General features: G+C 39.3%; 2 protein-coding genes across 2 annotated transcripts in view; one reads left to right on the top strand and one right to left on the bottom strand.

The window, feature by feature from the left end:
• Positions 1–15,282, bottom strand: part of LOC140952008 (small ribosomal subunit protein eS7-like) — a 149,688-nt gene that overhangs the window by 109,522 nt on the left and 24,884 nt on the right. The window lies entirely within an intron of this gene.
• Positions 1,867–13,692, top strand: LOC140951990 (uncharacterized). The gene is made up of 4 exons (XM_073401380.1): positions 1,867–2,041; positions 5,623–5,832; positions 6,839–11,818; positions 12,766–13,692. The coding sequence occupies exons 1-4, from the start codon at positions 1,904–1,906 to the stop codon at positions 12,973–12,975; spliced, it is 5,538 nt and encodes a 1,845-aa protein (XP_073257481.1). The 5' UTR covers positions 1,867–1,903; the 3' UTR covers positions 12,976–13,692.

The following is a 15,282-nucleotide window of genomic DNA, read 5'->3' as shown; positions in this document are numbered from 1 at the left end:
TATTTCTAACCATCAGTAGGATTAATTATTCCGGAGATAAGTTTGTCTCTCAATTCAAAGCAAGTTGATATAAATGAAATTAATTGGATGTTAATAAAATAGTCAGGAGAATTCATCAGATGTGATAATAAGGACTCATGTGATTGTAGTCGCAGAAACGGTATTTTAGGATCTAGTTTAGAGAAGAACATATCTCTTATGGAAGAAAAACTTGGACAATCTAATAAAAAGTGAGTTTCATCTTCAATTCTGTTACAATTGCAGAGATTGCATAACCTTTCGTCACGTGGTAGATTGTCGTATCTACCTGTCTCAATCCTAAGTTTGTGACTGCTTATTCTCAGTTTCACTAATGTTTTCCTAGAAGGGTTCTTTCTTGTTAAATCTAGGTAGACAGAAGGGCTATAATTCGTTTTGATTTTATAATAAAAGTTAAGTTTTTGTGAATGTTGAAGGGTATGATCCCAGTAAGTGATATATTTCTTTTGCATAAGATCTACATATTGCTTAATTTTACATTTATTCAGTAAATTACAATTAAAGCCTGGGAAATCATAGTAGTCAGTCATCTTCTTAAGACTGGAGTAAAAACTATTTTGACCACTATGATAAAGGTCAACAGATATTTTTAAAGATTGTTTAACTATAGAATTTTCATCTTTTTCTTGGAGATAGTTTAAGTAATTAAGTATCTTGTTATTTATATCAATGATCAGAGGGAATCTGCCAAGTTCTAGAATTCGCCCTAAAACTGATACCCCCTTCTAGAAATGGGCCAATTTTTTTTTACTCCGCTCTAGGGTGCAAAGAGTACAACCGTGTGCTTGTTAACGCATTGAACCGTATTTAAAGCAATCTGTCCTTGAATAATTTCAAATGGCTGCTTACAAAACTGGAGCTTTCGTGCGTTCGAAATATTATACCCCGTTCTAGAAAACGCCTCTGAAATGGGTACCCCGTTCTAAATCAGGAGCTTCAAAATCACGACCCCTTTGGGCGGCACATGGTAATATATGGGAGTACCCCCCCGGGCTCCTCTCCTTATGCAACGTGTTTATAATTCATATGTCACTAGTCGCGTTAAATAAGTATGACTGACAAAATTTCATTCAGCAAGGGATAACTCGAAAAGTAAAAAAATCATGAGAGGGGATACACATACGGCTCTGCGCTGGTCCAGTGATATGTGTATCCCCCCGTGCAAGCACTATAATAATATACCTTTCAAGTTGTTTGATTCCTGTAAACCTAGTTGTATTACTAGTTGTTCTGATAGATTATATGGACGATATTCTCTTTAGCAAGAGAAGAAAAAACATGGGATACACATATTCTCTGCGCCGGGTCAGTGATATGTGTATCCCTTCTGCGAGCGCTACAATATTCCACCTTTGCATGTTGTTTGATTCCTGTCTTAACCCTAGTTGTGTTACTAGTTATGTTAGATGATATCGACGACATTTCCTTTAGCAAGAGAAGATATTTCCTTATTGTGTCGTAGATGAGCATCAGTGTTTATTGTTTCCCCACCCGGGATACACATATCACTAGGGATATGTGTATGGGGATACACATATCACGGGGATACACATATCACTGTGACACTGAAAGTCCTCGTAAAATCGACTCTATGCATTGTAGCAACTCGAGTTTGCGCAGTAGCTACAAAAAGTAAACCTAATTTGAATACGTTACTTTGAAAGACAAGGAACTCAAACCCGCACAATAACTTTTGAATACTAATCAGGCGTCTAATTGACTTGGCAACAGACCCCGCGTCCTTCGCGTGTAATTTGATATTCACGCAATCTGATCATCAAGTGGTTGAAATGGATGTCTTAGAAGTCACATTGGTTTTGATTTGAAAATAACTGAAGTTTCCTCAGGCTACAAGCGTAGGAACATGTTTGGAAAGGCTCGATCTTCCATTCCCGTACCAGGTATTAAAAGTGGCATTCCAATGAAGAGAAATGCTCAACCGACCTCGACCGGACGCTCGACGCAAGCCGGTACTAGTTCAGGAATACCTGTAGCTTCCAAGGTTAGAAAACAAGCCATTATTTTACATGTAACTACCAAGCTTGCCTTTGTGATACAGCTCCTTAATTCGCTTTATCAAAACTTAACAAACTCGGATTTTATGGTGATTAAAATAGTGATCAAGCTGTAACGGGAAAATGCGAGCTTCTCTGATTTGCTCTTGACAACAGACGATTGTGATCTCAAAGCAAATATTCGAAAGTTCCGTTGGTAAGGAAATTTTGGAACCTTTTTGATATATGTTTCTTCGGTTGTCCAAGCGAGCCAATTTAAGTTTTTGCCGCCAGATAAGTTAGAAAACTTTTGGCGAGAATTTGTCGGTTTGTTTAGTTTGAGACTAGGGAACTGTGGAGAGCTAGGATCGATTGTTTTTATATAGAGGGAACTTTCGTCCTCTGATCTTTTACAGTTGATCTATAATGAATCCCTTGTTAGTTATAAAACGAGCATACTATCTAGAGAACCTATTATCGACCATTTATCTTCCAGAGCGTTCAAGGTATATCGCGTACAGCCTTTTTGATTGGGAATGTGTTGTTCATTAAAACTTAAAATCGTGATCGATTAATAGCACAACCAGAAGCTAACCAGAGTGTTTGTTATGTTTTCAATCTAGAAAATCGGGAAACACAGGCAAAAGATCAAAAGCGATCGCTTTTAATAGTCTTGGTGAATATCTTTCTCGATTATTAAATCTGCATCCATGGAGTCACGCAATACGATTGCTAGCATGAAACCCTCAGGACCCCGACAAACGTTGACATGTTTTGGCAGGCTCTTCTTACTAGTGTAAATTTTGTCAGTATAGGGAGGAAAACATTTGTCTGTTTTAGCGGCGTTCTCGTTTCCGTAACTTACTGGGTGCAACCGCTTGTTTCTACCCCCGGGGGGCGGGGGTACTCGATATATCCTTGGGTGGGGAGGTGCGGCCCGGCCCCTCATACCCTGACCCTGTTTAAGACAAAAATCGCTGATTTTCCTACCCTGTTTAGACAGATTCCGATTTTTGATACCCTGTTTAAGACATTTGACCCGAAACCATACCCTGTGTAAGACAACAACAACAACAACAAGTTTATTCAGTATTACCATTTTGTACAGGTAAAATAACAATAATAAACAGCTAAGTTTAAGGAAATGCAGATATGATGAACGGTAGAATTAACTATGTTTCTTTCGTCTTTCAAATGCTTGAAAGATGAAATTAGCAGCTAGCCTGCTGATATGTGAATCACTATTGTTAAAAAGAAAACAGACTTTATCATGGATATTGTAATGTGTAAATAATGTATTTCGGTCGTTGATTTGTAAGACGGTAATAAATATCGAAACTCTTCCTTATTTAATCCATTGGCAATCACAAAACTGTTTACATCTTGATCAACAGACTCGTAGTTTAGTTCATAGAACATACGCGCAGGCTGTTTATCGTCCAAGAAAAGATACCTCGTTTAAGACAAAAATTGATAAAATCGATACCCGGATTAAGACAAAAATCCAGACAAACATACCCTGGCAGGCCGCACGTCCCCATTAAGCCCTTATAAGGGAGTACCCCCCCGGGTTTCTACCTTTGAAACTCGACATTCCTAACTAAAATCACGCAATCTATTAATACTGTCACGCAGTGGAAGTTCAAATATAACGCACACTCTGATTGGTTGAAAAAGCGTGCTTTATGAGAGTGTAAAGCTGTCACGCCATCTGGCAATAGTTTGTTTTGAAAATAACAGAAAGTAACGCGTGGGGGAATTTAACGGATTCTTTATCATAAGACAATTAAAGAAGCTTTCACTGTGTTCTGTTTAACAAATAAATTCCATGTTGCCGTGGGTCTGTTTAGTAATAGATCAGAGATGACGTCAAAATGTTTTAAAAACAAAGAAGTGGCAAACGAGCCGCAGGCTAGGTGAGTGTGTCACTGATGTGTTTACCACATTTTGACGTCTTCTGCGATCTATTACTGAACAGACCCAAACACATACCTGTCTCGTACCGCTTGACTGTTCGAGGATTTGCTAGCGTATTAGGCATTTTAAAGTCCCAAATGCTACTTTTCGTCTCTACCTCTTCTTTTATTTTTTTTGTCTTACTTGTAAACAGCTTCTTCGAAAAGTTTTTTTTACGTTTTCACTTGCTCAAAGCAGAATAATGGCGAAAACATTTTGTAAAAAAGCGAGTCTCTCGTAGCGATGATTCACGATGACAACTGTGTTGTGAAGTTTTCTTGCAGTTTAGGCATTCTCAAGTTGTCAGAAAACTCTATTTGTCTTCGTTTTTCTATTTTTCGTCTTTGTAAATAGCTCCTGCTAAACGTTTTTCAAGGCTTTAACTTTCTTAATCCGAAATAATCACACAAACATTTTCAAACCCGCGCGTCATGTTGAACAAAACAAAGAAAACAAGTTTCCCGTGACGTCATCCACGTATCTGATATCTAATACACATGGGCAACGACCAATCACAACGCGAGTATCATTCACATCATTATAGCGGAGCCCTCGCAGCGAAGCATCATGGGTAAGGAAATTTGGTTACCTATGCATCCAAGAAATTTTGATAGTCACGTGACAGTACGTCCGCCCGCCCGATCGCCCATCCGTCCGCACCACAGGCACACCAATGTAAAACAACTCAATTAACAGATATGGCAACCCAAATGCAACAAAAGATTTCATTTGGCAGGAAATCGCATGGCCACCCGCACGTTTAGGGGAAAAATAACCACAAGGTCGAGAATTTTTCGACGTAATTTTGGATGTCTATACTCACGTGAGTGATTGAAAACAAAGGATACGAATTTCGTTGGAAGAAAAACGTGAACATTTCATAGCGAAAATGAGGAATGCTAACGGCTAGCAATGTGAAAATGAGCGGCTGTGAAAGAATAAAAGTGAACAGGAACCAAGTAACAAAATTTTTGGTGAGCACACACGACAATTCCACCGTAAAATAATAAGTAACTAGGAAGTTTTACGTTTAAGTCGCGCAAAACAACGGCAAAAAAATGTACAAAAAAAAGTGTGCTGTACGTGCCAATTTGTTTTTTCGCTAATTAGATTTATTGATTTTGATTCCGTTCTCATTACACGGTCCTACTTTTTAGTTTCTAAGTATATTAACCAGAGCTTTACTTTTAGCTGTGGCTAAATCTGTATATTATACAATGTTATCTGTTGTAAAGCACTTAAGAAGCAGCTAGAGCACTCAAGGAGACTACGTCACGTGTTCCCCCTACTTCTTTATTTATTCAGTGATGGGAAAAAAAAAAGTATAACAGGTTGTTAATTCTCAATGTTAATTAGATATTAAATGTTTAGCCTTTAGGGATATCATTACCAGTAAGACTTGCTATGTTTCAGGGTAAACAGATGACGGCATACAACTTGCTTATGAATGAGATTTTGTCTAAAATATTCACAATAAATAATATCAATTCGTCACTCCAGTCGAAATGTGGTGAAAATTAGAAAATATAAAAACCCAACCAAAAAATCAGCAATTCTTGTCTCTGTCTTGTATTTCAGTGCTATTGTCACCGAGATAGTACGGTATATAAACTGTTTTCTCTTTGTTGCGCAGACAAATGGAAGAACTAATTCAAACCCAGAACTCCCAAAAGACCCCAAAATATTAACAGAGATGGTGATGAACCTAGAGAGGCAAGTGCAAGAGAAGGATGACACGCTCCGTGATATCAGTGACAAGTTATCGCGGAAGTCCGAGGAATGCGAAAGTTTAATCGAAGAGCATGAAATGATGAGAAGCAAAAGTTCGTTTGACCTGCAACAGGTAGGTACTCTTTATGGCGCTAAAATTTTAACAGCATCTTTTTAACTGAATTGTGCCAGTGGAGTCTAGCTGAGTCAGCTTGAGTCTGCCTGGGGAGGCGAAGAGGTTGACCGGTTCTGGGCTTTGACCATTTTCTTATCAAGTAATAAGATCAAAGCAATTAGAGGAAGATCGATTAACAAGATACATTTCTATAATTAAGGAGAATATTCATGACAAAAACTTAAAACAGATTGGATCGATAGGAGAGCTGATGTGTAACTAACTCGTGTCCCGCGCGTCCGGAGAGTTCAACATAGAGGTGAGCCGCTGAGGGTTTGAAAGCCTGCAAATGTTGAGGACAAAAAATTCCTAAAATACATACCCTTTTTAGGACAACACCCTCAATTTTATTACCCTGTATAGGACAAAGGGCAAAATGCACCCCGTCTTGTTTTAAAGCCATTTATTGGCAATTGCGATGGAGAAAATTGACGTTATAGTCGTTGCTTTTGTATACTTGGAGCACAAACAAATTTCATCAAACAAATCAACTCAATCGTGCAAGCAATACCCTTGTCACAATTAAGACAGACTTTCTCGAAATGATCTTCCCTGTTTAGGACAGAGAGGAAAGTCTGTTTGGGAGTTTTTTTCCAACCTGGGCGGGTGGTTGAACTGTAAAATGTACTCGCTTCGCCAGGTACGCGATGTATCCATTCTTTACATATGCGAGAAGCTGTACAGTTTCTAGTCTCTGACAGTTCAAGGCTTGCCCCAATGTTATCACTACCCCTGGGAAGGGCCCTTCTCGCACTTCCTACTGCATAACTGCTACATTACGTGCCTCGATCGCCGATCGTTTGTCACTGACCTTTGGTGCGAAGGTTCGCTACGTAACGTTAAGAACTCCAGGGTATGGAGGTGGACGTTCGTCCCCATTTTTTATTGTCTTTTGTTTTATTCTTGTCCTTCCATACTCCTTAAGTCTGAGTATTGGAGAACTAAAACATACTTCATTTGCTAGGTAACCGAAGATCAAGACGCTCTTCAAGAAACACTCCAGAAAAAAGACAGATACATACAGGAGATGGAGGGACGACACAGACAGGAAACCAGGGAACTGAAGAAAGAGCTTGAAGAAATGAACAGTGAACACGAAATCGAGCTGGAAATGTTGAGGAAGGAGATGGAGGATTTAAAACTCAGGGAAGAGCGCTGGAAACGAGTGGCGGAATTAAAGAAGGAATCTGATTACGATTCCAGTGACGTTGGATCTCGTGATCATTCACCTGAAGTCGAGGCTTTGAAGGAGCAAATGGCAGCAATACAGAGTAATTATGAAGACGAGATTACAGTTCTTAAGGAAAAGCTGCAAACTCAAATTATGAAGGCATCCGAAGCGGTCGAAAAGGTAGAGAATCAAGAGTTTGAGTTCCAAGAGAGCTTAAGCGAGCTTAAGATTGCGTTTGAACAAGAGAAAAAGGCGCTTTTGAGGGCGCATCAAGAGGAGATCGATGAACTGAATAGTAAAAAGACCAATCATATCGAAATAAGCCATAATGTTTCCATGGACGCGTCACAAAAAGAGCATTACGAAAACCAGATTCAACAGTTACAAGATCAGGTTGCAAATTTGAACAGTCAGCTGCAAGAAAGCGATAACCAAATGGCTCAGGATTTGCTGATTATGAAAAACGAGTTTGAAACTCAGTTAGAAGAAGCGAAGGGTGAATTTGACAGCGAAAAAGAAGTGCTGAAGAAAACCATAACAGAACTCAAAACTCAAGCCGAGGACGTGATTACTAAACACCACGAAGACATTGAACAACTGGAGCAAGCATTTAAGAGAGAAAAGGAAGAATTGTTAGTCAGTTCTCAGAGTCACGAGGATCATGTTATCGCCGGCGAAGCCATGCACAAGAAACTCGAAGAATATGAAATTGAGATAAGGGAGCTCAAAGAGAATCTTCAAAAGGAACGAAACGAATTTATCGAGTCGCGTCAATTATTGGAAGGTATGCTTTCAGAGCAAGAAAAAGAATCTGAAGAAAGAGAAGAAAAACTTCGAGACGAACTCAACGAAGAACATCAAATGAAAGTCGACAAGGTTGTCTCCGATTATGAACAACGTTTGCAAGCAGCGGAGAGGAGTCATATTGAAGGAAAAGAACTTGATGAAGAAAAGAGAACATCAGAAGAACTTCGGCTGGAAATCAAATCAATAAAAAGGGGACACGAAAGGGAACTTGAAAAACTTCACGAAACTTTGGAAACTCTTCAATCGGAGAATGAAAATCTGAAGAGGGAATTCGATTTAGTGGTAGGGGATCTTTCCAGCGAATTGGAGACCACCAAGAATGACGGCAATCAGGGGGTAAAGCGAAAGACCTCTCATGTGCTGAGGGAACAAATCGAGATAATAAAAGGAAATCAAGAGGAACAAATAAGGTTGTTAGGAGAGGATATAGAATGGTATAAACAAAAAGTCGCCGAGCTTGAAGGCGAAGTGGAAAGAATGCGAGGCATGGAAGGAAGAACCGAGGCAGATACGGATTTGCATACAAGAACTGCTGAACTTGAATATGAACTGGATGTTTTAAGGGAAGAAAGCCAGAATACTGAGGCAGAGCTTGAAGAATACAAAACTAAAGTTTCGGATCTTGAAAGACAGTTAACACGTAGCAAGAATATACTTGAGCAAGATTCTGAGCAAGAAGAACGCTTGCAAAAAATATCTGGACTTGAAAAGCAGCTTGAAGGCGCAATTGAGGCAAAGATGAACTCTGAGGCTAAACTGGAAGAGTACAAAACAACTGCGGAGAATCTACAGAAAGAGATTACTGAATTGAGTCAAACAAATATGAAGCTTGATTCCGAGGTTATGAACTACGAGTTACAGCTCCAGAATCTCAATGAAGAGTTGAAAACCACAAAAGAGAGGTCTATTGATGAGTTTACAACTATGCAAGATACGATAGCTAAGCTGGAAGCTGAAAAACGAAACCTAGAAAATACAATGGAGAAGCAATTGAAAGAAGGTGAAATGAAGATGTCTAAACTCAGGGAAAGCATCGAGAAAGAGAAAGAGGATAAAGTTGCAGCTGTTGACACGCACAAGAAGAAGTCTGACGAAATCATCTTAAGGCTCAATGAAAATATCAAAGTACTCGACGCTGATTGCCAAAAGTACAGAAAAGAAAAGGATGCTTTGGTGCAAGAGATACAACAACTGCGGAAAAGGGGACTGGAAGATGAAGAGGAAACCAGCAAAAAAGTTTCACAGTACGAAGAGACAATTAAAAAACTCTATGCGAAAACTGAAAGCCTTGAGAATTATCGAACGCAGTCTGAGATTGAGAAAGAAAACCTCCGAGAAGAATTACAAACTCTTCGTTATTCACAGGAAATAGAACCAATTGTTTCTGCGCAAGCGGTCAACGACAATTTTGCGGGAAACCCTGGTTCGAACTTGGGCTTAGAATACGAACAACAGATGAAGGGACTTGCAGAAGACTATGAAGAAAAAATTGAGAAGCTGCAGGCAGAACTGGAAGCCGAAAGAAGTAAATCCGCCTCTAACACTAGAAGAATCGAGTCCACTAATTATGAGATTGAAACGTTGCGCCAAACCCTTGAAGAGGAAAGACTTTCTGTTAAAAACTCACAGGATCGCATGATTAAACTGCAGGAAAGACACGACGAAGAGGTAAAGAACTTAAAAGAACAGTTGCATGTTAGTGAGAAGGATAATGAAGCAAAGAAATTATCTAATCAGGAAGCTGTAGAGGAAGAATTTTCTAAGACAATCAAGACTCTAGAGGCCGACTTAGAAACCGCACTTCAGGCAAACAGTGAGAAAGCAGAGCAACTCAACGATGTCAAGTCACAACTTGAGAAAGCTTGGCACACAAATGAAGCGCAAGAGAGAGAAATAACAAAGCTTAATTATGCGATTGAAGAATATCAAAGACAACAAAAGGCAAAGGACGCAAGCTCCACTGCAGAACAGCTGACAGCTAAAGAAGTGCATGCGAAGACGGTCCAGGTTCTAAAAGCTGATTTGGAAGCACAGCGCAAACTGAATGAAGAACAAAACAATCAGATAAATGAGCTAAAACTAGAGCTTGACACATTTAAGCAACAGAAATTAACACATGAAGCTAATCTAGCAGCTGAACAACTTAAAGTAAACGAAGAACACGCTAATACGGTGGTCGGTCTCAAAGCTGAATTAGATACAGCGCATAAACTCAATGAAACTAAACAAAAAGAAAAAGAGGAACTTAAACAAATGCTTGAAGATTTTCAGCAGCAGCAGGTAGCCCATGAGGCCAATTTAACGGCAGAGCAACTCAAAATTAGCGAAGCTCAGAAATCGCAGAAGCAAGAACTTAAGAAAATAACGAAAGAAAATGCAGCTTTGAAGTCCCAGTTGGAAAGTGTTCAACACACCAATCGAATGCAATCTGAGGAATTGTCAAGAAGTAAGTTTGAACGAGATGAGCTAGAAAAGACACAGAAGCAATATGAAAAGAACATCCTGGCTGAACATATCAAAGCAGATGAAGCAAGTGCTAGGAAGATTAAAGCGTTAGAAGAGGAGGTGAAGCGAAAAACAGAGGAAATGTCAAAGTTATTCAATGTACTTGACACAGAGCAGAAAGGGCGAGAAAGAGTATTGTTAGAAACGGAAAAGCACCTAACGCATATGCATCAAGCGGAACAAGAGAAAATCAAATCAGAGAGAGTCATCTCCGATCTCAAAAGCCACAATAACGAGCTTAGAGGTGAGCTCATAAAAGAAAAAGAAAAGTTTTCCCGTTATGTTTCTCAAAGTGAGAAAGCGCAGTCAGAAGAACATGAAGAAGTTGAGAAACTTAGTAGATCGTTGACTGAGTCGGAGATGGACAAGGGAAAGTTGACGGGCGAAATAGAGACATGTAAGGACGAACTGAACAAATTGCAAGAAAAGTATAACAAATTAAAAGAAAAGTTTTTAGCTCTAAAGCAAAAACACAAAGAGGAAAAGGAGAAGTACGATGAAGTTCTCCTCACTCCGAGAATCGAAATGGGATTACAAACAAGCCTTCTTGAACCTGATGATCTGAATCAAACAAAGGAACAGCTTTGCTCTTCGATGAAAGAACAGGTTAGATTAGAGGACGAGTTAGAAATTCTACAACGCGATATTAACAAAAAGAAAAGCAAAATTCAAGCCCTGAAGCGAGCAAATGAAGTTCTTAGAAGGCAAAATCAAGTTCTTTATCTCGAAACGGAAAGCTTGAGAAAATCGGGTCACAGAGAAGGAGTTGATTTACCCAGTATTGAAAAGGAGAATGAAAAATTGATCCAAGACAAGGAAAATCTTGAGATAGAAAATAGATTTCTCAAAGAAGCATTGAGTGAGAGGGAGAAACAAGAAGAAGAAAGTCAGGAAAAAGAAAGTTTATCAGATATTATGACTTTGAAGAATCAATTGCCAGAATCAAAGGAAAATCAAGTAAGAATCGAACAAGAAAATTCAAAACTACGGGAAGAAAACGACTTCTTGTTAAAGCAAGGTAAACGTTTACAGTCTCAGGTTGATAAATTAGAAGAGGAAGTTGAAAGGTTAAAAGGACGAACTCCTGTGACCTCAACACCTAAAAGCAACACTCAGCCCCCGGCTTTTGTCAGCGAATTTATTCGCAGCGAGACTGGGAACCAACTGAATGTGGAGTCATTACCAGAGTCTTCTTTAATGGCTTCGCCAAGTTCATCTCTTGAGGCGCAACGATATGCAGAGGAAAATCAGCGTATAAAGGAACAGCTGCTTGTTTTACAAACGCGGTTAAGATCAAAAGAACATGATGTTGAAATACAAAACAACTTGCAACCAGAAGCAGTGCAAGATTTAGTGAACGAGAGACAGGAGCTGTTGGCGCAAATTGAATCATTGAAGGAACTGCTTGAAAAACATGATGACAAAGAATTAAACAACAACCAGACAAAAGCCAATCCAAAGGTCAGTAAAGATATACTCTTCTTTTTGAGCGCGCACTTTGGCAATTAAGACCTCTTCTCCGCCGACATTAGGGATTACCTGCGTCACAGACTTAGCATTAGAGAACAGCCGACATTTCGCGACCCCACCACTGGACACATGTACCTTGCGAACTGAAGAATGAGGAACGAGCGCAGAAATCCATACTGATGACGTTTCACAACCCAGACCAGGTAGTGTTTATGATTGGTTAAAGCAAATTTCCCTTGCGGTGCGACCAATCAGAAGCACTACTCAGAGGTAGTGACCAGTCAGCAGTGTGGAATTTCTGCGCTCTCTCCTCAGACGTCATTTCGCGAGGAAATAGTGATGGCTTCCTGAAAAATCGGCTGTTTTTTCCAGGCTATCTTTGACGTTATTCTTAGTGGATAATTTTCACAAGCGTAATGGTGAATTCCGTCCGAAACGCGGGCTACTCTACCCTTGGTGTCAGAAACATGTGTAGTTTATGCGTAGTTTCCAGTTTTGTTCAAGTCTTTAGTGAATTGACGTGTCCACCGTATGCGAGTAGAAACTCTGGTAACCAGGGTAAGGCTTTTCCATAGGGGTCTGTGTAAAGGGACTATCCGTTATCCGAGATGACTAAAGGCGCGAAAGCAAAAAAAGAAGTCCATATGCCTGCCGGATTGTTGCGTCTTATTAGATAGAAGTTAAAGAGGGTTGAACATTGAGCATTGGAGAGTGAAGCTGTTTAGAGACATTCAAGCGTATTATTAAACTGGAGAAGGCTCAAACGGCTTGGGGTTTGAACCTTTCATCTGAAGAACTCAGCCTCGTGAAGCGTTAGCGCTCGAAGCATTAGCTTTTCAGGGCGCTTTTCCCTTCGCTAGGGTAAAGCGCCATGAACAAGGTTGGGTGGCCACTTTGTAAAGTTTCTTAAGAAACTAACTCGTTTATTTCTTTTCCAGGTGATGGAGTGGGTTTGTAACGAAAAAGCTAACACTTCAGCTGGACACTTGTTTTCTTCACCGCTTCAGACACCAAGATCAGGTCCGACCCCTGTAACTGGCTTTACTGCGTCGAATCTTCAAGAATTTGACTTTTCAGTGGAAAGTTACCTTGGCTCAGCTTACTGGGAAGCGTCTAAGTTTCTTGACAGATTGCAGCAAGTCAACTGAAAAATATTCATTGTTTCGAGCTTGATTTGTTCGAGTTACCTAGTAGCAAAATTGACTGATATGAAAGTATGCGGGGTGAATGGTTGTTTAGTCTGTATGTCACAGATTAGAGACGTTTTGAAAGAAGAGAAGCCGCGGAATTCGAGCCGCGCATGTTCCTGGAATGTTGAATGCTGAGGCGAAAACGAATAGACCAATCCTGCGCCCGCGGGTTATACTTGTACCATAATACAATAGCCACTGAAAATCTATTTTGCGCAAAATTTTTCAGCCAAAACAGAGGACATCAACCACGTTTTTTATGCTCCAAATAAGCAAAAAAAACGTACCTTTCAGCGTACTTGGCATGACCCGTCTCTTGCAAATTTGTAACCGCGTTTTGGACTCTTCATTGAAGTATACAGATCATACTCATGACGACGAAAGATTACTAGAAAGATCTTATTACTTTAAGGACATTTGCAAAGAAAGATTACTAGGTTTATATGTTGTAGCTTAATCTTATGATTTAATTGCCTTGTCTTTGCGCGAAATGATAGTGTACAAAGTGTACAAAGGATAACGTATTACAACATATATCTGTACATTTAATTTCATTTTAAATCATAGTTTCCTACATCTTTTTAAAAAATACTATCATGCAACGAGAATTTGTATGTTGTTTGTTTCGCTGCTTGCATATTTTTGAGGCGCTTTATTTTAGGCCCCGTCAACACAAAAGCGTTTTCGTTGGAAAACGCATACATGTCGTCGGTGCGTTTGGGCCTTCTTACCACATTTATGAGCTGAGAGTTTTCATCGAGAAAGCATCGCGCGTTTTGAAAACGCTCTTGAAAGTAGGTCAAAACGAAAACGCCTGCACATTTTGATACGTTTAGGCCTTCCGTCCACAGTTTTCATCGAAAACGCAACGATTCGAAAACGCTCTCTTTATTTAAAGAGGGTAAGCAGTAAGTAGTAGTAGTGTTTTATTTCTCAATAGGTTAAACTACTTTACAGAAACGAATAGTTCATTAAGAAATAACTTAAGAGAAAAAGGACAAAAAAAGTAAAACTAATACATTGCCCTAATAGATGGAAAAATATAATGAATTCCTAATTAAGTGGATACAACCAAAAAAATGCTAATACAGAGAAACAAAAAAGATAACATACAATAAGCAATTGCAGATAAAATATAACTGATCAAAACACACGTAGACACATACACTTGAAAGCAATCTATTTAAAGAGAGTTTCGAACCCTAAATAGCCAAAGCTAATAAACTTGTGGTCCTCAAAAATACTAAAAAATAAATACAATAAAATAAATGATACTAAGCCATATAAAATGGAAGATGTAACTACATAATCTAAATAGATTTAATCTAATCTTAGAGGGTCTTAATTGGGTCAACTGTCAGCCGTCAAACGACCTTAAATTTAACCCTCAACTTAATAACAACCTGCAAACCACTAAGCTGAGACTTACGTCATGTTAGGCCCTAGCCTCCCCGCAGACGTCCTTTGGAGTTCGTAATAATGAATGCGTGACAAACGAACCCCAAAGGACGTCTGCGGGGAGGCTAGTTAGGCCCCTTTCAAACGCGGAATTTCTTAGGAGTGCCGAACACCTATTTTAGTCGATGAAAGTAATAAAATACGGCAGTTAATTCAGACATGGAATATGATGGTGGTCATGGTGCCAAGTTTAACTCTGTTTGTTGTAAATATTCCCAATCTCTAGAAAAAATTTTATCCAGTGTGAATGAGGGTTTCTACAATTAATGCATTATATTCGGCACATGTGAAATGCGACTTTTAAATCAAATGTTGAACCAAAGTTGAATTTTCAGTCGCAGATTCGACAAAGTCGTATTTAATTTGAAACTGTCGAAGTTAGTTGATTCAGACGTCCCATCTCAAAGCAGTTACGTCTTGAATTAAATTAGGCACATGTGAAAATCGACGATTGAGCTGTTTAATGATAACAGTGTCCAGTATTACTAAAAATATCGGTAGAAACGCTATGGTACACACAGTGCAAAGGGCTACTGACGTAACAAACACACCTCGACCACGGTAGTGAATGCGAGACTTAACGATCAGTTGAGCCTAAGCTCAGCTTAGCCGGGACGAGTCCTCGGTAAGATACGAGTACTTGCAAATTCAATGGTTTATATATTTTTTAATTAGTTGTACGACAGAACTTCCACGGAAAATGTTAAAGGGTTACCGCTTAATTCACTCAGGTATCTCCCTACGGATTTATTTTTTTCGGATTTATTCTCCTGTCTAAGCAAACGTATTTTTGAGGAGCTTTTGAAT

This window comes from Porites lutea, chromosome 11 (assembly GCF_958299795.1).
Source record: "Porites lutea chromosome 11, jaPorLute2.1, whole genome shotgun sequence".
Lineage (NCBI taxonomy): Eukaryota > Metazoa > Cnidaria > Anthozoa > Scleractinia > Poritidae > Porites > Porites lutea.
The sequence above is the reverse complement of the archived record's forward strand: the minus strand, read 5'-3'. Positions and strand labels throughout refer to the sequence as shown.